The sequence below is a fragment of the Taudactylus pleione genome, unplaced genomic scaffold (genome assembly GCF_031769625.1).
Source record: "Taudactylus pleione unplaced genomic scaffold, aTauple2 ptg001428l, whole genome shotgun sequence".
Classification (NCBI taxonomy): domain Eukaryota; kingdom Metazoa; phylum Chordata; class Amphibia; order Anura; family Myobatrachidae; genus Taudactylus; species Taudactylus pleione.
Window position 1 is genome coordinate 20,058 of NW_028285827.1, and position 22,169 is coordinate 42,226.

Consider the following 22,169-nt stretch of genomic DNA (forward strand, 5'->3'; position numbering starts at 1 on the left):
CTGTTACCAGATTATAGTCACTCACTGCCATACCTGATAGCTGGGCAAAGGTGTGGGACGGTAGAGGGACACTCTCTGTTACCAGATTATAGTCACTGCCATACCTGATAGCTGGGCAGAGGTGAGGGACTGTAGGGGAAACCTCACTGTTACCAGATTATAGTCACTGCCATACCTGATAGCTGGGCAGAGGTGTGGGTCTGTAGGGGAACCCTCACTGTTACCAGATTATAGTCACTCACAGCCATACCTGATAGCTGGGCAGAGGTGTGGGGACTGTAGGGGGACCCTCACTGTTACCAGATTATAGTCACTCACTGCCATACCTGATAGCTGGGCAGAGGTGTGGGACTGTAGGGGGACCCTCGCTGTTACCAGATTATAGTCATTATAGTCACTGCCATACCTGATAGCTGGGCAGAGGTGTGGGACGTGGGACTGTATGGGGACCCTCACTATTACCAGATTATAGTCACTGAGATACCTTATAGCTGGGCAGAGGTGTGGGACTGTAGGGGGACCCTCAATGTTACCAGATTATAGTCACTGCCATACTTGATAGCTGGGCAAAGGTGTGGGACGGTAGAGGGACACTCTCTGTTACCAGATTATAGTCACTGCCATACCTGAAAGCTGGGCAGAGGTGAGGGACTGTAGGGGAAACCTCACTGTTACCAGATTATAGTCACTGACATACCTGATAGCTGGGCAGAGGTGTGGGTCTGTAGGGGAACCCTCACTGTTACCAGATTATAGTCACTCACAGCCATACCTGATAGCTGGGCAGAGGTGTGGGACTGTAGGGGGACCCTCGCTGTTACCAGATTATAGTCATTATAGTCACTGCCATACCTGATAGCTGGGCAGAGGTGTGGGACTGTAGGGGGACCCTCACTATTACCAGATTATAGTCACTGAGATACCTTATAGCTGGGCAGAGGTGTGGGACTGTAGGGGGACCCTCACTGTTACCAGATTATAGTCACTGCCATACCTGATAGCTGGGCAGAGGTGTGGGACTGTAGGGGGACCCTCTCTGTTACCAGATTATAGTCACTGCCATACCTGATAGCTGGGCAGAGGTGTGGGACTGTAGGGGGACCCTCACTGTTACCAGATTATAGTCACTGCCATACCTGATAGCTGGGCAGAGGTGTGGGACTGTAGGGGGACCCTCACTGTTACCAGATTATAGTCTCTGCCATACATGATAGCTGGGCAGAGGTGTGGGACTGTAGGGGAACCCTCACTGTTACCAGATTATATTCGTTCACTGCCATACCTGAAAGTTGGGCAGAGGTGTGGGACTGTAGGGGGACCCTCACTGTTACCAGATTATAGTCACTGCCATACCTGATAGCTGGGCAGAGGTGTGGGACTGTAGGGGAATCCTCACTGTTACCAGATCATAGTCACTCATTGCCATACCTGATAGCTGGGCAGAGGTGTGGGACTGTAGGGGGACCCTCACTGTTACCAGTTTATAGTCACTGCCATATCTGATAGCTGGGCAGAGGTGTGGTACTGTAGGGGGACCCTCACTATTACCAGATTGTAATCACTCACTGCCATACCTGATAGCTGGGCAGAGATGTGGGACTGTAGGGGGGACCCTCACTGTTACCAGATTGTAATCACTCACTGCCATACCTGATAGCTGGGCAGAGATGTGGGACTGTAGGGGGGACCCTCACTGTTACCAGATTGTAATCACTCACTGCCATACCTGATAGCTGGGCAGAGGTGTGGGACTGTAGGGGGATCCCTCACTGTTACCAGCTTATAGTCACTCCCATACCTGATAGCTGGGCAGAGGTGTGGGACTGTAGGGGGGACCCTCACTGTTACCAGATTATAGTCACTCCCATACCTGATAGCTGGGCAGAGGTGTGGGACTGTAGGGGGGACCCTTACTGTTACCAGATTATAGTCACTCACTGCCATACCTGAAAGCTGGGCAGAGGTGTGGGACTGTAGGGGACCCTCACTGTTACCAGATTATAGTCACTCACTGCCATACCTGATAGCTGGGCAGAGGTGTGGGACTGTAGGGGGAACCCCCACTGTTAACAGATTATAGTCACTCACTGCCATACCTGATACCTGGGCAGAGGTGTGGGACGGTAGGGCATCCCTCAATGTTACCAGATTAAAGTCACTGCCATATCTGATAGCAGGGCAGAGGTGTGGGACTGTAGGGGGACCCTCACTGTTACCAGTTTATAGTCACTGCCATATCTGATAGCTGGGCAGAGGTGTGGGACTGTAGGGGGACCCTCACTATTACCAGATTGTAATCACTCACTGCCATACCTGATAGCTGGGCAGAGATGTGGGACTGTAGGGGGGACCCTCACTGTTACCAGATTATAGTCACTGACATACCTGATAGCTGGGCAGAGGTGTGGGACTGTAGGGGGATCCCTCACTGTTACCAGATTATAGTCACTCCCATACCTGATAGCTGGGCAGAGGTGTGGGACTGTAGGGGGATCCCTCACTGTTACCAGATTATAGTCACTCCCATACCTGATAGCTGGGCAGAGGTGTGGGACTGTAGGGGGATCCCTCACTATTACCAGATTATCGTCACTCCCATACTTGATAGCTTGGCAGAGGTGAGGGACTGTAGGGGGGACCCTCACTGTTACCAGATTATAGTCACTCCCATACCTGATAGCTGGGCAGAGGTGTGGGACTGTAGGGGATCCCTCACTGTTACCAGATTATAGTCACTCACTGCCATACCTGATAGCTGGGCAGAGGTGTGGGACTGTAGGGGACCCTCACTGTTACCAGATTATAGTCACTGCCATACCTGATAGCTGGGCAGAGGTGTGGGACTGTAGGGGGACCCTCACTGTTACCAGATTTCAGTCACTCACTGCCATACCTGATAGCTGGGCAGAGGTGTGGGACTGTAGGGGGACCCTCACTGTTACCAGATTATAGTCACTCACTGCCATACCTGATAGCTGGGCAGAGGTGTGGGACTGTAGGGGGGACCCTTACTGTTACCAGATTATAGTCACTCACTGCCATACCTGATAGCTGGGCAGAGGTGTGGGACTGTAGTGGACCCTCACTGTTACCAGATTATAGTCACTCCCATACCTGATAGCTGGGCAGAGGTGTGGGACTGTAGGGGGGACCCTCACTGTTACCAGATTATAGTCACTCACTGCCATACCTGATAGCTGGGCAGAGGTGTGGGACTGTAGGGGACCCTCACTGTTACCAGATTATAGTCACTCCCATACCTGATAGCTGGGCAGAGGTGTGGGACTGTAGGGGGATCCCTCACTGTTACCAGATTATAGTCACTCCCATACCTGATAGCTGGGCAGAGGTGTGGGACTGTAGGGGACCCTCACTGTTACCAGATTATAGTCACTGCCATACCTGATAGCTGGGAAGAGATGTGGGACTGTAGGGAGACCCTCACTGTTAATAGATTATAGTCACTCACTGCTATACCTGATAGCTGGGCAGAGGTGTGGGACTGTAGGGCATCCCTCACTGTTACCAGATTAAAGTCACTGCCATAGCTGATAGCTGGGCAGAGGTGCAGACTGTAGGGGGACCCTCACTGTTATCAGATTACAGTCACTCACTGCCATACCTGATAGCTGGGCAGAGGTTAGGGACTGTAGGGGGACCCTCACTGTTACCAGTTTATAGTCACTGCCATATCTGAGAGCTGGGCAGTGGTGTGGGACTGTAGGGGGACCCTCACTATTACCAGATTGTAATCACTCACTGCCATACCTGATAGCTGGGCAGAGATGTGGGACTGAAGGGGACCCTCATTGTTACCAGATTATAGTGACTGCCATACCTGACAGCTGGGCAGAGGCTTGGGACTGTAGGGGAACCCTCACTGTTACCAGATTATAGTCACTGCCATACCTGATAGCTGGGCAGAGGTGTGGGACTGTAGGGGGACCCTCACTGTTACCAGATTATAGTCACTGCCATACCTGATAGCTGGGCAGAGGTGTGGGACTGTAGGGGCATCCCTCACTGTTACCAGATTATAGTCACTGCCAAACCTGATAGCTGGGCAGAGGTGTGGGATTGAAGGGGACCCTCATTGTTACCAGATTATTGTCACTGCCATACCTGATAGCTGGGCAGAGGTTTGGGACTGTAGGGGGACCCTCACTGTTACCAGATTATAGTCACTGCCATACCTGATAGCTGGACAGAGGTGTTGGACTGTAGGGGGCCCTCACTGTTACCAGATTATAGTCACTGCCATATCTGATAGCTGGGCAGAGGCGTGGGACTGTAGGGGGACCCTGACTGTTACCAGATTATAGTCACTCACTGCCATACCTGATAGCTGGGCAGAGGTGTGGGACTGTTGGGGACCCTCACTGTTACCATTTTATAGTCCCTGCCATATCTGATAGCTGGGCAGAAGTTTGGGACTGTAGGGGGACCCTCACTGTTACCAGATTGTAATCACTCACTGCCATACCTGATAGCTGGGCAGAGGTGTGGGACTGTAGGGGGACCCTCACTGTTACCAGATTATACTCACTGCCATACCTGATAGCTGGGCAGAGGTGTGGGACTGTAGGGGGACCCTCACTGTTCCCAGATTATAGTCACTGCCATACCTGATAGCTGGGCAGAGGTGTGGGACTGTAGGGGGACCCTCACTATTAACAGATTATAGTCACTCACTGCCATACCTGATAGTTGGGCAGATGTGTGGGACTGTAGGGGCATCCCTCACTGTTACCAGATTATAGTCACTCATTGCCATACCTGATAGCTGGGCAGAGGTGTGGGACTGTAGGGGCATCCCTCACTGTTACCAGATTATAGTCACTCCCATACCTGATAGCTGGGCAGAGATGTGGGACTGTAGGGGAACCCTCACTGTTACCAGATTATAGTCACTCATTGCCATACCTGATAGCTGGGCAAAGGTGTGGGACTGTAGGGGGACCCTCACTGTTACCAGATTATAGTCACTGCCATACCTGATAGCTGGGCAGAGGTGTGGGACTGTAGGGGGATCCTCACTGTTACCAGATTATAGTCACTCACTGCCATACCTGATAGCTGGGCAGAGATGTGGGACTGTAGGGGAACCCTCACTGTTACCAGATTATAGTCACTCATTGCCATACCTGATAGCTGGGCAGAGGTGTGGGACTGTAGGGGGACCCTCACTGTTACCAGATTATAGTCACTGCAATACCTGATAGCTGGGCTGAGGTGTGGGACTGTAGGGGGACTCTCACTGTTACCAGATTATAGTCACTGCCATACCTGATAGCTGGGCAGAGGTGTGGGACTGGAAGGGGATCCTCACTGTTACCAGATTATAGTCACTCATTGCCATACCTGATAGCTGGGCAGAGGTGTGGGACTGTAGGGGGATCCCCACTGTTACCAGATTATAGTCACTGCCATACCTGATAGCTGGGCAGAGGTGTGGGACTGTAGGGGGACCCTCACTGTTACCAGATTACAGTCACTCACTGCCATACCTGATAGCTGGGCAGAGGTGTGGGACTGTAGGGGGATCCCCACTGTTACCAGATTATAGTCACTGCCATACCTGATAGCTGGGCAGAGGTGTGGGACTGTAGGGGGATCCCCACTGTTACCAGATTATAGTCACTGCCATACCTGATAGGTGGGCAGAGGTGTGGGACTGTAGGGGGATCCTCACTGTTACCAGATTATAGTCACTGCCATACCTGATAGCTGGGCAGAGGTGTGGGACTGTAGGGGGATCCCCACTGTTACCAGATTATAGTCACTGCCATACCTGATAGCTGGGCAGAGGTGTGGGACTGTAGGGGCATCCCTCACTGTTACCAGATTATAGTCACTCACTGCCATACCTGATAGCTGGGCAGAGGTGTGGGACTGTAGGGGGATCCTCACTGTTACCATATTATAGTCACTCACTGCCATACCTGATAGCTGGGCAGAGACGTGTGGGACTGTAGGGGGACCCTCACTGTTACCAGATTACAGTCACTCACTGCCATACCTGATAGCTGCGCAGAGGTGTGAGACTGTAGGGGGATCCCCACTGTTACCAGATTATAGTCACTGCCATACCTGATAGCTGGGCAGAGGTGTGGGACTGTAGGGGGATCCTCACTGTTACCAGATTATAGTCACTCACTGCCATACCTGATAGCTGGGCAGAGGTGTGGGACTGTAGGGGGATCCTCACTGTTACCAGATTATAGTCACTCACTGCCATACCTGATAGCTGGGCAGAGGTGTGGGACTGTAGGGGGAACCCTCACTGTTACCAGATTATAGTCACTCACTGCCATACCTGATAGCTGGGCAGAGGTGTGGGACTGTAGGGGGAACCCCCACTGTTAACAGATTATAGTCACTCACTGCCATACCTGATACCTGGGCAGAGGTGTGGGACTGTAGGGCATCCCTCACTGTTACCAGATTAAAGTCACTGCCATATCTGATAGCTGGGCAGAGGTGTGGGACTGTAGGGGGACCCTCACTGTTACCAGTTTATAGTCACTGCCATATCTGATAGCTGGGCAGAGGTGTGGGACTGTAGGGGGACCCTCACTATTACCAGATTGTAATCACTCACTGCCATACCTGATAGCTGGGCAGAGATGTGGGACTGTAGGGGAACCCTCACTGTTACCAGATTATAGTTACTCACTGCCATACCTGATAGCTGGGCATAGGTGTTGGACTGTAGGGGGATCCCTCACTGTTACCAGATTATAGTCACTCCCATACCTGATAGCTGGGCAGAGGTGTGGGACTATAGGGGGGACCCTCACTGTTACCAGATTATAGTCACTCCCATACCTGATAGCTGGGCAGAGGTGTGGGACTGTAGGGGGATCCCTCACTGTTACCAGATTATAGTCACTCCCATACCTGATAGCTGGGCAGAGGTGTGGGACTGTAGGGGGATCCCCACTGTTACCAGATTATAGTCACTCACTGCCATACCTGATAGCTGGGCAGAGGTGTGGGACTGTAGGGGGATCCCTCACTATTACCAGATTATCGTCACTCCCATACTTGATAGCTGGGCAGAGGTGAGGGACTGTAGGGGGGACCCTCGCTGTTACCAGATTATAGTCACTGCCATACCTGATAGCTGGGCAGAGGTGTGGGACTGTAGGGGGATCCCTCACTGTTACCAGATTATAGTCACTCCCATACCTGATAGCTGGGCAGAGGTGTGGGACTGTAGGGGGACCCTCACTGTTACCAGATTATAGTAACTCCCATACCTGATAGCTGGGCAGAGGTGTGGGACTGTAGGGGGATCCCTCACTGTTACCAGATTTTAGTCACTCCCATACCTGATAGCTGGGCAGAGGTGTGGGACTGTAGAGGACCCTCACTGTTACCAGATTATAGTCACTGCCATACCTGATAGCTGGGCAGAGGTGTGGGACTGTAGTGGGACCCTGACTGTTACCAGATTATAGTCACTCACTGCTATACCTGATAGCTGGGCAGAGGTGTGGGACTGTAGGGGGAACCCCCACTGTTAATAGATTATAGTCACTCACTGCCATACCTGATACCTGGGCAGAGGTGTGGGACTGTAGGGCATCCCTCACTGTTACCAGATTAAAGTCACTGCCATACCTGATAGCTGGGCAGAGGTGCCGACTGTAGGGGGACCCTCACTGTTATCAGATTACAGTCACTCACTGCCATACCTGATAGCTGGGCAGAGGTGTGGGACTGTAGGGGACCATCACTGTTACCAGTTTATAGTCACTGCCATATCTGAGAGCTGGGCAGTGGTGTGGGACTGTAGGGGGACCCTCACTATTACCAGATTGTAATCACTCACTGCCATACCTGATAGCTGGGCAGAGATGTGGGACTGAAGGGGACCCTCATTGTTACCAGATTATAGTCACTGCCATACCTGATAGCTGTGCAGAGGTTTGGGACTGTAGGGGAACCCTCACTGTTACCAGATTATAGTCACTGCCATACCTGATAGCTGGGCAGATGTGTGGAACTGTAGGGGGACCCTCACTGTTACCAGATTATAGTCACTGCCATACCTGATAGCTGGGCAGAGGTGTGGGACTGTAGGGGCTTCCCTCACTGTTACAAGATTATAGTCACTGCCAAACCTGATAGCTGGGCAGAGGTGTGGGATTGAAGGGGACCCTCATTGTTACCAGATTATTGTCACTGCCATACCTGATAGCTGGGCAGAGGTTTGGGACTGTATGGGGACCCTCACTGTTACCAGATTATAGTCACTGCCATACCTGATAGCTGGACAGAGGTGTTGGACTGTAGGGGGACCCTCACTGTTACCAGATTATAGTCACTGCCATACCTGATAGCTGGGCAGAGGTGTGGGACTGTTGGGGACCCTCACTGTTACCAGATTATAGTCACTCATTGCAATCCCTGTAGCTGGGCAGAGGCGTGGGACTGTAGGGGGACCCTGACTGTTACCAGATTATAGTCACTCACTGCCATACCTGATAGCTGGGCAGAGGTGTGGGACTGTTGGGGACCCTCACTGTTACCATTTTATAGTCCCTGCCATATCTGATAGCTGGGCAGAGGTGTGGGACTGTAGGGGGACCCTCACTGTTACCAGATTGTAATCACTCATGCCATACCTGATAGCTGGGCAGAGGTGTGGGACTGTAGGGGACCCTCACTATTACCAGATTAAAGTCACTGCCATACCTGATAGCTGGGCAGAGGTGTGGGACTGTAGGGGGACCTTCACTATTACCAGATTATAGTCACTGCCATACCTGATAGCTGGGCAGAGGTGTGGGACTGTAGGGGCATCCCTCACTGTTACCAGATTATAGTCACTCACTGCCATACCTGAAAGCTGGGCAGAGGTGTGGGACTATAGGGGGACCCCTCAATTTTACCAGATTATAGTCACTGCCATACCTGATAGCTGAGCAGAGGTGTGGGACTGTAGGGGGATCCTCACTGTTACCAAATTATAGTCACTGCCATACCTGATAGCTGGGCAGAGATGTGGGACTGTAGGGGGACTCTCACTGTTACCAGATTATAGTCACTGCCATACCTGATAGCTGGGCAGAGGTGTGGGACTGTAGGGGGATCCTCACTGTTACCAGATTATAGTCACTCACTGCCATACCTGATAGCTGGGCAGAGGTGTGGGACTGTAGGGGGACTCTCACTGTTACCAGATTATAGTCACTGCCATACCTGATAGCTGGGCAGAGGTGTGGGACTGTAGGGGGATCCTCACTGTTACCAGATTATAGTCACTCACTGCCATACCTGATAGCTGAGCAGAGGTGTGGGACTGTAGGGGGACTGTAGGGGAACCCTCACTGTTACCAGATTATAGTCACTCATTGCTATACCTGATAGCTGGGCAGAGGTGTGGGACTGTAGGGGGACCCTCACTGTTACCAGATTACAGTCACTCACTGCCATACCTGATAGCTGGGCAGAGGTGTGGGACTGTAGGGGGATCCCCACTGTTACCAGATTATAGTCACTGCCATACCTGATAGCTGGGCAGAGGTGTGGGACTGTAGGGGGATCCCCACTGTTACCAGATTATAGTCACTGCCATACCTGATAGCTGGGCAGAGGTGTGGGACTGTAGGGGGATCCCCACTGTTACCAGATTATAGTCACTGCCATACCTGATAGCTGGGCAGAGGTGTGGGACTGTAGGGGGATCCCCACTGTTACCAGATTATAGTCACTGCCATACCTGATAGCTGGGCAGAGGTGTGGGACTGTAGGGGGATCCTCACTGTTACCAGATTATAGTCACTCACTGCCATACCTGATAGCTGGGCAGAGGTGTGGGACTGTAGGGGGACCCTCACTGTTACCAGATTACAGTCACTCACTGCCATACCTGATAGCTGGGCAGAGGCGTGGGACGTGGGACTGTAGGGGGACCCTCACTGTTACCAGATTACAGTCACTCACTGCCATACCTGATAGCTGGGCAGAGGTGTGGGACTGTAGGGGGATCCCAACTGTTACCAGATTATAGTCACTGCCATACCTGATAGCTGGGCAGAGGTGTGGGACTGTAGGGGGACCCTCACTGATACCAGATTATAGTCACTGCCATACATGATAGCTGGGCAGAGGTGTGGGACTGTAGGGGGATCCTCACTGTTACCAGATTATAGTCACTCACTGCCATACCTGATAGCTGGGCAGAGGTGTGGGACTGTAGGGGGACCCTCACTGTTACCAGATTACAGTCACTCACTGCCATACCTGATAGCTGGGCAGAGGCGTGGGACGTGGGACTGTAGGGGGATCCCCACTGTTACCAGATTATAGTCACTGCCATACCTGATAGCTGGGCAGAGGTGTGGGACTGTAGGGGGATCCTCACTGTTACCGGATTATAGTCACTCACTGCCATACCTGATAGCTGGGCAGAGGTGTGGGACTGTAGGGGGACCCTCACTGTTACCAGATTATAGTCACTCACTACCATACCTGATAGCTGGGCAGAGATGTGGGACTGTAGGGGAACCCTCACTGTTACCAGAATATAGTCACTCATTGCCATACCTGATAGCTGGGCAGAGGTGTGGGACTGTAGGGGGACCCTCACTGTTACCAGATTACAGTCACTCACTGCCATACCTGATAGCTGGGCAGAGGTGTGGGACTGTAGGGGGATCCCCACTGTTACCAGATTATAGTCACTGCCATACCTGATAGCTGGGCAGAGGTGTGGGACTGTAGGGGGATCCCCACTGTTACCAGATTATAGTCACTGCCATACCTGATAGCTGGGCAGAGGTGTGGGGACTGTAGGGGGACCCTCACTGTTTCCAGATTACAGTCACTCACTGCCATACCTGATAGCTGGGCAGAGGTGTGGGACTGTAGGGGGACCCTCACTGTTACCAGATTATAGTCACTCACTGCCATACCTGATAGCTGGGCAGAGATGTGGGACTGTAGGGGGACCCTCACTGATACCAGATTATAGTCACTGCCATACCTGATAGCTGGGCAGAGGTGTGGGACTGTAGGGGGATCCTCACTGTTACCAGATTATAGTCACTCACTGCCATACCTGATAGCTGTGCAGAGGTGTGGGACTGTAGGGGGACCCTCACTGTTACCAGATTACAGTCACTCACTGCCATACCTGATAGCTGGGCAGAGGCGTGGGACGTGGGACTGTAGGGGGATCCCCACTGTTACCAGATTATAGTCACTCACTGCCATACCTGATAGCTGGGCAGAGGTGTGGGACTGTAGGGGGACCCTCACTGTTACCAGATTATAGTCACTGCCATACCTGATAGCTGGGCAGAGGTGTGGGACTGTAGGGGGATCCTCACTGTTACCAGATTATAGTCACTCACTGCCATACCTGAAAGCTGGGCAGAGGTGTGGGACTGTAGGGGGACCCTCATTGTTACCAGATTATAGTCACTGCCATACCTGATAGTTGGGCAGAGGTGTGGGACTGTAGGGGGACCCTCACTGTTTCCAGATTACAGTCACTCACTGCCATACCTGATAGCTGGGCAGAGATGTGGGACTGTAGGGGAACCCTCACTGTTACCAGAATATAGTCACTCATTGCCATACCTGATAGCTGGGCAGAGGTGTGGGACTGTAGGGGGACCCTCACTGTTACCAGATTACAGTCACTCACTGCCATACCTGATAGCTGGGCAGAGGTGTGGGACTGTAGGGGGATCCCCACTGTTACCAGATTATAGTCACTGCCATACCTGATAGCTGGGCAGAGGTGTGGGACTGTAGGGGGATCCCCACTGTTACCAGATTATAGTCACTACCATACCTGATAGCTGGGCAGAGGTGTGGGACTGTAGGGGGACCCTCACTGTTTCCAGATTACAGTCACTCACTGCCATACCTGATAGCTGGGCAGAGGTGTGGGACTGTAGGGGGACCCTCACTGTTACCAGATTATAGTCACTCACTGCCATACCTGATAGCTGGGCAGAGATGTGGGACTGTAGGGGGACCCTCACTGTTACCAGATTACAGTCACTCACTGCCATACCTGATAGCTGGGCAGAGATGTGGGACTGTAGGGGGATCCCCACTGTTACCAGATTATAGTCACTGCCATACCTGATAGCTGGGCAGAGGTGTGGGACTGTAGGGGGATCCTCACTGTTACCAGATTATAGTCACTCACTGCCATACCTGAAAGCTGGGCAGAGGTGTGGGACTGTAGGGGGACCCTATTGTTACCAGATTATAGTCACTGCCATACCTGATAGCTGGGCAGAGGTGTGGGACTGTAGGGGGACCACTCACTGTTACCAGATTATAGTCACGGCCATACCTGATAGCTGGGCAGAGGTGTGGGACTGTAGAGGGATCCCCACTGTTACCAGATTATAGTCACTGCCATACCTGATAGCTGGGCAGAGGTGTGGGACTGTAGTGGGATCCTCACTGTTACCAGATTATAGTCACTCACTGCCATACCTGAAAGCTGGGCAGAGGTGTGGGACTGTAGGGGGACCCTATTGTTACCAGATTATAGTCACTGCCATACCTGATAGCTGGGCAGAGGTGTGGGACTGTAGAGGGATCCCCACTGTTACCAGATTATAGTCACTGCCATACCTGATAGCTGGGCAGAGGTGTGGGACTGTAGGGGGATCCTCACTGTTACCAGATTATAGTCACTCACTGCCATACCTGAAAGCTGGGCAGAGGTGTGGGACTGTAGGGGGACCCTATTGTTACCAGATTATAGTCACTGCCATACTTGATAGCTGAGCAGAGGTGTGGGACTGTAGGGGGACCCTCACTGTTTCCAGATTACAGTCACTCACTGCCATACCTGATAGCTGGGCAGAGATGTGGGACTGTAGGGGAACCCTCACTGTTACCAGAATATAGTCACTCATTGCCATACCTGATAGCTGGGCAGAGGTGTGGGACTGTAGGGGGACCCTCACTGTTACCAGATTACAGTCACTCACTGCCATACCTGATAGCTGGGCAGAGGTGTGGGACTGTAGGGGGATCCCCACTGTTACCAGATTATAGTCACTGCCATACCTGATAGCTGGGCAGAGGTGTGGGACTGTAGGGGGATCCCCACTGTTACCAGATTATAGTCACTGCCATACCTGATAGCTGGGCAGAGGTGTGGGGACTGTAGGGGGACCCTCACTGTTTCCAGATTACAGTCACTCACTGCCATACCTGATAGCTGGGCAGAGGTGTGGGACTGTAGGGGGACCCTCACTGTTACCAGATTATAGTCACTCACTGCCATACCTGATAGCTGGGCAGAGATGTGGGACTGTAGGGGGACCCTCACTGATACCAGATTATAGTCACTGCCATACCTGATAGCTGGGCAGAGGTGTGGGACTGTAGGGGGATCCTCACTGTTACCAGATTATAGTCACTCACTGCCATACCTGATAGCTGGGCAGAGGTGTGGGACTGTAGGGGGACCCTCACTGTTACCAGATTACAGTCACTCACTGCCATACCTGATAGCTGGGCAGAGGCGTGGGACGTGGGACTGTAGGGGGATCCCCACTGTTACCAGATTATAGTCACTGCCATACCTGATAGCTGGGCAGAGGTGTGGGACTGTAGGGGGATCCTCACTGTTACCAGATTATAGTCACTCACTGCCATACCTGATAGCTGGGCAGAGGTGTGGGACTGTAGGGGGACCCTCACTGTTACCAGATTATAGTCACTGCCATACCTGATAGCTGGGCAGAGGTGTGGGACTGTAGGGGGATCCCCACTGTTACCAGATTATAGTCACTCACTGCCATACCTGAAAGCTGGGCAGAGGTGTGGGACTGTAGGGGGACCCTCATTGTTACCAGATTATAGTCACTGCCATACCTGATAGCTGGACAGAGGTGTGGGACTGTAGGGGGACCCCTCACTGTTACCAGATTATAGTCACTGCCATACCTGATAGCTGGGCAGAGGTGTGGGACTGTAGGGGGATCCTCACTGTTACCAGATTATAGTCACTCACTTCCATACCTGATAGCTGGGCAGAGGTGTGGGACTGTAGGGGGACCCTCACTGTTACCAGATTACAGTCACTCACTGCCATACCTGATAGCTGGGCAGAGGTGTGGGACTGTAGGGGGACCCTCACTGTTACCAGATTATAGTCACTGCCATACCTGATAGCTGGGCAGAGGTGTGGGACTGTAGGGGGATCCTCACTGTTACCAGATTATAGTCACTCACTTCCATACCTGATAGCTGGGCAGAGGTGTGGGACTGTAGGGGGACCCTCACTGTTACCAGATTACAGTCACTCACTGCCATACCTGATAGCTGGGCAGAGGTGTGGGACTGTAGGGGGACCCTCACTGTTACCAGATTATAGTCACTGCCATACCTGATAGCTGGGCAGAGGTGTGGGACTGTAGGGGGATCCTCACTGTTACCAGATTATAGTCACTCACTTCCATACCTGATAGCTGGGCAGAGGTGTGGGACTGTAGGGGGACCCTCACTGTTACCAGATTACAGTCACTCACTGCCATACCTGATAGCTGGGCAGAGGTGTGGGACTGTAGGGGGATCCCCACTGTTACCAGATTATAGTCACTGCCATACCTGATAGCTGGGCAGAGGTGTGGGACTGTAGGGGGATCCCCACTGTTACCAGATTATAGTCACTCCCATACCTGATAGCTGGGCAGAGGTGTGGGACTGTAGGGGGATCCTCACTGTTACCAGATTATAGTCACTCACTGCCATACCTGAAAGCTGGGCAGAGGTGTGGGACTGTAGGGGACCCTCATTGTTACCAGATTATAGTCACTGCCATACCTGATAGCTGGGCAGAGGTGTGGGACTGTAGGGGGACCCCTCACTGTTACCAGATTATAGTCACTGCCATACTTGATAGCTGAGCAGAGGTGTGGGACTGTAGGGGGACCCCTCACTGTTACCAGATTATAGTCACTGCCATACCTGATAGCTGGGCAGAGGTGTGGGACTGTAGGGGGACCCTCACTGTTTCCAGATTACAGTCACTCACTGCCATACCTGATAGCTGGGCAGAGATGTGGGACTGTAGGGGAACCCTCACTGTTACCAGAATATAGTCACTCATTGCCATACCTGATAGCTGGGCAGAGGTGTGGGACTGTAGGGGGATCCCCACTGTTACCAGATTATAGTCACTGCCATACCTGATAGCTGGGCAGAGGTGTGGGACTGTAGGGGGACCCTCACTGTTACCAGATTACAGTCACTCATTGCCATACCTGATAGCTGGGCAGAGGTGTGGGACTGTAGGGGCATCCCTCACTGTTACCAGATTACAGTCACTCATTGCCATACCTGATAGCTGGGCAGAGGTGTGGGACTGTAGGGGCATCCCTCACTGTTACCAGATTATAGTCACTCATTGCCATACCTGATAGCTGGGCAGAGGTTTGGGACGGTGAGTACGATGACCCTTTGATAGCAGTGACTTTGCTGTTTTGTTATTTATGATGTAAAAAGAATGTTTGATAAATCTCCCTGCATATCATAACATAGACACCGGATACAGCGACTACTCTGTCTCCCTCCAGATTATAAGACTCTTCGTATGGGCGGCTTGATCTTTGCTGGAGCGATGCTGGTGACCGGGATGGCCGTGCTGCTCAGTGAGTATAATTCTCTTCTACCTTATACAAAAGCTTCCACAAATGACCGTGATTATGTTCTGCTGTCATCGGTCTGGGCTGCAGCAATATTACATATATTTATATAATGAGACCTCAGGAACCAGGGACGGAGCAGTATTTCAATGTGCATTTCTCGTTTAAAATGGCTCCCTCCAATGTACTGTATATGGCCGACCGGTCACTTTAATAGCGGAATTGTCCTTTATGTGGCGTGTTTAAAATGGTTAATTGATCTTATTTCTTTAGTATTATTAGTGAACTTTTGGATAATTATTTATTTTATCCATGTTATTGACTGTAGACACCAATAAGGAGCCAGTCAGGGGTCCCAATTCGGAGTCTCATATTCACAGAGTTTAGTGTGGAAAATCCGGAGAATCCTCACATGGCGAATGCGTTACACTGCGTGTACAGTATGCGCAGGGGCGCAGTGACAAGATATGATGCTAGTGCAATCGCATCTGCGAAAATATGCTAATACTTCCAAAGCTTTCCCGAGCATAGAGACGCTCACTGCCGCCTTCTCATCTGCTTCCGACACCGCGTACCACCGTAAATATTGGTCACAGCAACGCACTTCGACCAGCCATGCAGCCCTTGCGGAAGGTCGGACCTGTCTCAAATACAGCGGCTCTCCTGGCACGCTGAGATCTCTCATGCCGCGTATGTGATCGCAATGGCTAATCTGTGCACGCCCATGTAGTGGCGTTTAAACGCTAAAACACGCCGGTAATTTTCTAACCACGCCCCGTTACCTCCCCCAAATGCTTACTACCTGTCACTTACTTTGTGCGGAATGGGTTCTCTGTGTGTGCAGAACACAATCGCTGCATGCGTGGCGTTCGCACATGCGCAGTAGCAAAAATATCACTCGATTGCATAAAAATCGGCATTGCGCACATCTCTGAATGAGGCCCAGTGTTTGCACAGATTCTGTTATGTACAATAATAATATTCCAAAGCTCCCAAAATACTGCAATACTCAAACTTATACAATGTAAGATCAGTGGCCCTCGGTGCTCCCATTGGACGTATTATATATTTATGTTTCTTTTCTTTTAGGTGATTTGAATCTGTTTAAGAGAAAACACAAAGGTGCAGCGGAGGTAAGAGGGCGACTGGGCCAGCAGGAAAATCCTTACCACAATCATAGGATCTGACCATCAGTGGGGCCATTGTCCACCTGGAATGACTGGGGCCCAGTAACTGACCATTCAGGTGTGACCTCCAGCCTCCGGCTGGCGCTGCGGGGAGGGAGCCGGGGGCCATCTGGTAACAAAATCTCAGCGGGCGCCTGGCAAATGGAGCCTTCCTGCGGCGCCGGGGTTAGGCCCAATTTAATCCCTTGTGGGGGGCCCTTATGTGTGGGGGTCCCAGGGCAATCGCCCCCCCCCCTTTAATCCGGCTCTGCAGCCAACTATTGTTTCATAGCAAAGCGAAAAGACCTTGAGAGTCAGAGAGGAACCTCCAGACACAATAACCATAACTCTCACATGTGGGAACTTTCATTTCACCGCTAACACAGCACGAACGTGAGATAGCAAAGAGCCGGGAGCTTTTCCCATAGAAAATAGATAATTTTATATGTAAATATACAACAATTTGTCACGGTAGAGAAAGCAGACTGTACGCAGGGAGTTTCTCCTTAGGAGACAATAGGATGCAGCTTCCGTTATTTAGAATTTCTCCAAAAATTATCATTTAAAAGAACAGAACATTCATGGCGGCTCCGGGTCAGCGCACGTACTTCCGTCAGCTGCCTCTGATTTCTGTCCCTGATGTGACCTGAGGTTTCCTTGGCGGTTTTCCTCCAGCTGTGCCCCAGAGCTGAAATGCAAAAAGGGGCTGGGGTCCCGGCCAGGCCTGGAATTGTGCAGAGGTCCAGCATTGGCAAGCCTATCCCCGTACCAGCCTCACTGCTCCTGACAGCGGTACAGGCTTCCATGTATTATGTCGACACTGATTAAATGTTGACAGTGGGCCAGATTCACTACAGATCGCTATTCTGCTGATACGCACACAGCGCAGTTCCTAATATCAGCGGGGTATGTAAATAATTGCATTCGTATTGCGTACACAGCCTAACATAAGGACGCCCACCTCCCACTACTCACATCCGTATATTAGGGCAACATAGAGACACGATCGGTAACATCGGACAGTTACTGAAGCTCAGACCTCACTCAGGAATTGCTGACATGCGCACGCTATCAGGCCTCAGGCTGTGTATGGTATCGCAGAGGATAATTTATGCACGCCCATGTAACGGTGTTGAAAAGCACTGGCACGGCCAACCACCCCCCGTCACCACCCACAAACGGCTCTTCCTGCCAATCACTCCACGATGGGTCTGCGTAGTCACTGTGATCGATGTTCCCATCGCAGTGGCTAGTTTGTGCATGCGCAGAACTCAATAATCGACCGATTGCACCTGTATAAGCAACTGTGATCCTTCCTGTATATGGGCCTAACGCTAACCTTACCCAAAGAGTTCTGCCGATGTCCACATTTCATATGTTGACTTTTATCCATGTTGACATTTTCCAGGTGTTGAGATGTATGATGTTGACATTTTTGTCAACATCACAGCTATCGAGATAATGGTGTCGACCATACGCACACGCAGGGGGGGTTTCCGAGTACCTAGAAACCCCCCCTGCCCACCACTACAGCGCTGCGCAGCTTAGCAATATTTTTTTTTTTGTGAAGAGGTCAGAGTGAGTCGGCAGCTGTTCCTGGCTGAGCTGGCTGTAGGGGGAGATGCAGCAGTAGTGCAGCTCCTCCCGTGCAGCTCTAAATTCCTATGGGCACCACATTGTGGGAGGCTGAGAGCTGGTGTGTCAGATCCTTCTCAGTGACCGGTGCTCTCTCCCAGAGCCGCAGGTGGGTGTAATCTATTACATGTGGGGGGAGCCGTGATCTTTAATAAGCCATGCCAGCGCTGTATTTATAAGGCTGCATTTGTGTCAAGTGAGAGGTGTGTTTGTGTCAGTGTGTATTTCAGTGTGTGACTCTAGGCTTTGTCAGTGTGTCTGTGTGTGTGTGTGTGTGTGTGTGTGACTCTAGGCTTTGTCAGTGTGTCTGTGTGTGTGTGTGTGTGTGTGTGTGTGTGTGACTCTAGGCTTTGTCAGTGTGTGTGTGTGTGTGTGTGTGTGTGTGTGTGTGTGTGTGTGTGTGTGTGTGTGTGTGTGACTCTAGGCTTTGTCAGTGTGTCTGTGTGTGTGTGTGTGTGTGACTCTAGGCTTTGTCAGTGTGTCTGTGTGTGTGTGTGTGTGTGTGTGACTCTAGGCTTTGTCAGTGTGTCTGTGTGTGTGTGTGTGTGTGTGTGTGTGTGTGTGTGTGTGTGTGTGTGTGTGTGTGACTCTAGGCTTTGTAAGTGTGTGTGTGTGTGACTCTAGGCTTTGTCAGTGTGTCTGTGTGTGTGTGTGTGTGTGTGTGTGTGTGACTCTAGGCTTTGTCAGTGTGTCTGTGTGTGTGTGTGTGTGTGTGTATGTGTGTGTGTGTGTGTGTGTGACTCTAGGCTTTGTCAGTGTGTGTGTGTGTGTGTGTGTGTGTGTGTGACTCTAGGCTTTGTCAGTGTGTCTCTGTGTGTGTGTGTGTGTGTGTGTGTGTGTGTGTGTGTGTGTGTGTGTGTGTGTGTGTGACTCTAGGCTTTGTCAGTGTGTCTGTGTGTGTGTGTGTGTCTGTGTGTGTGTGACTCTAGGCTTTGTCAGTGTGTGTGTGTGTGACTCTAGGCTTTGTCTGTGTGTGTGTGTGACTCTAGGCTTTGTCAGTGTGTCTGTGTGTGTGTGTGTGTGTGTGTGTGTGTGACTCTAGGCTTTGTCAGTGTGTGTGTGTGTGTGTGTGTGTGTGTGTGTGTGTGTGTGTGTGACTCTAGGCTTTGTCAGTGTGTCTGTGTGTGTGTGTGTGTGTGTGTGTGTGTGTGTGTGTGTGTGTGTGTGACTCTAGGCTTTGTCAGTGTGTCTGTGTGTGTGTGTGTGTGTGTGTGTGTGTGTGACTCTAGGCTTTGTCAGTGTGTCTGTGTGTGTGTGTCTGTGTGTGTGTGACTCTAGGCTTTGTCAGTGTGTGTGTGTGTGACTCTAGGCTTTGTCTGTGTGTGTGTGTGACTCTAGGCTTTGTCAGTGTGTCTGTGTGTGTGTGTGTGTGTGTGTGTGTGTGTGTGTGTGTGTGTGTGACTCTAGGCTTTGTCAGTGTGTGTGTGTGTGACTCTAGGCTTTGTCTGTGTGTGTGTGTGTGTGTGTGACTCTAGGCTTTGTCTGTGTGTGTGTGTGTGTGTGACTCTAGGCTTTGTCAGTGTGTCTGTGTGTGTGTGTGTGTGACTCTAGGCTTTGTCAGTGTGTGTGTGTGTGACTCTAGGCTTTGTCAGTGTGTGTGTGACTCTAGGCTTTGTCTGTGTGTGTGTGTGTGTGTGTGTGTGTGTGTGTGTGTGTGTGTGTGTGTGTGTGTGTGTGTGTGTGTGACTCTAGGCTTTGTCAGTGTGTGTGTGTGTGACTCTAGGCTTTGTCAGTGTGTGTGTGACTCTAGGCTTTGCCAAAATATGTAATAAATTCATCTGACATGTTGCACAGTAATAGATTAACAAGCTTTTATTATTGAGTACCCGAGGAGCGCTGCCTGTATGTGATTAGATTTTTTGACATTGGTTTTGTAACCAAGTATTGGAAACCCCCCTTTCAAAATCCTGCGTTCGACTTAATGACGGCATCCCCTGGTATTTTGGGGCACACTGACCTCCCCAGCGTAAAATGCTCAGGGTCTTGTTTTTCTCCTGTGGGTACACTGGAAAATACATTCAGGGCCTTAAGCTGCTGGGCCATCGCTGGCACCACACAGTGTACAGGTAAGGAGGACTGATGAAGACAACGATGTACATTATGCGGGTTGGGTACGGGATACCGACACCAGCATCCTGACAGGGTTAGAATACCGACATCTGTTGGCTGGTATCCATCCCTCCCCCTCTCCCTACCCTAACCCTCCCTGCTGCCTAAACCTGACCTCCCCTTCTCTGCACCCTAAACCTAACCCTCTCCCTAGTGCCTAACACCTAACCCTCCCCCCAGTGCCTAAACCTGACCTCCCCTTCTCTGCTCCCTAAACCTAACCCTCTCCCTAGTGCCTAACACCTAACCCTCCCCCCAACCCTGCTACTCACTTTCGGGATTCCGGCAGTCGGGAATATGACCGCATCCTCATTATTAGCCTACAGACTCTCTCTTGTTTGTTCTCTTACACAGGCCAGAAGTAAAGCATGAGGACGCACCTGATGTCACAACCTTGAAATATATAATTATCCATGGTCCAGCCATGTCTGAGCACAAGAAGACTATACACCTGGCACATCTGCTGGACGGACAGTGTCTCAGGGTGTGAGGACAGACTGACACTGTTATATCCGCTGTACAGACAATATGGAGAATGTTATAGACACTGTATGGAACAACGCACTAAATAAAGATTCAAGAGAGGCTGAGGAAGAAATTCCACCTGTTGGAGGATTATATGAAACATGATCAGGGTGTGGGGCGGGTTGGGGATTATTATACTATTATATTACATCTTCTATCCAGGAAGAGGTCATTTATACCCAGCAGAACGTACAAACATGCTGCTTTCTGTGCTCTTTCCGCTTAGGGAGAGGCTTCTGTGCAGGATTATTTGTGGCTCAATTTAAAGTTTTGCGCAGTAAATTAGTAATCTTGTCTCTGTCTCTTCAGGTCACGACCCCCCTCCTCCTTTCCTGTTCGTAAATTAAAGCAGTTTTAATTATACTCCTAAAGTAAAGCACTGCTTGTTCTATCTCCTCGTGTCATAAAGGAATCGTAACAGTAACAGTAAGGGGACAGTGGCACCATCTTCATTTAAAGTAGGGATGTGCGCTGACCCCCGTCTTTTGCTTTTGGATCTGGGTTTGTTTTTTCAAATGACAAAAAGTTTTTAAAAACAGCTAAAATCATATAAATTTTGCAATCCAAAACCTGAAATTTGGATCTAAAATCCAAATTCCGAACCGCAAGATCAGAAACGCGACTCAGATGTGTCTGGATTCACAAAATTCGTGTGGATTTGGTTTTCAGGGGAATCGGACCTAATTTAAAGTGTTCCATCCTGTGTTTCTTCTATATTAATTGTTCTTTCCCCTGTATATAATATCCCTGATTGGTGCTAAAGACCATATGATAGGCCAATACGCAGTTATGGGCCCCCCTGACGATGTGCACAATCCAGCACTAGTGACCACCGACTCCTTCAGGCAGTAACCTGCATAACCCACGACTCGTAGCCGGATAATCCATTAGGTAACCTGGGCTCATACCTCGGGACCACCGATTACTTTAACCCATTTATGTTTTGCCTTTCCTGACAAATGGAGGGGGATGGGGGCCCAATACTAGCACCAGCAAACCTACAGCGAGATGTTATTTGGCATCGCTTCTGTTCTCGCCTTTGCAGGTTACGCTTCACTTTTGACATTTTGTTCATTTTAGAATGCAAAATTGGGGC

General features: G+C 50.8%; 1 protein-coding gene across 1 annotated transcript in view; it reads left to right on the top strand.

Annotated features, from left to right (window-relative positions):
- Positions 1–21,171, top strand: part of LOC148442631 (sodium/potassium-transporting ATPase subunit gamma-like) — a 28,853-nt gene extending 7,682 nt beyond the window's left edge. The window contains exons 4-6 of the mRNA XM_088463697.1: positions 15,570–15,644; positions 16,728–16,771; positions 20,903–21,171. Coding sequence (XP_088319823.1) covers positions 15,570–15,644; positions 16,728–16,771; positions 20,903–20,920 — 137 coding nt within the window. The 3' untranslated portion in view covers positions 20,921–21,171. The remainder of the gene's footprint in view (positions 1–15,569; positions 15,645–16,727; positions 16,772–20,902) is intronic.
- Positions 21,172–22,169: the final 998 nt, after the last annotated feature.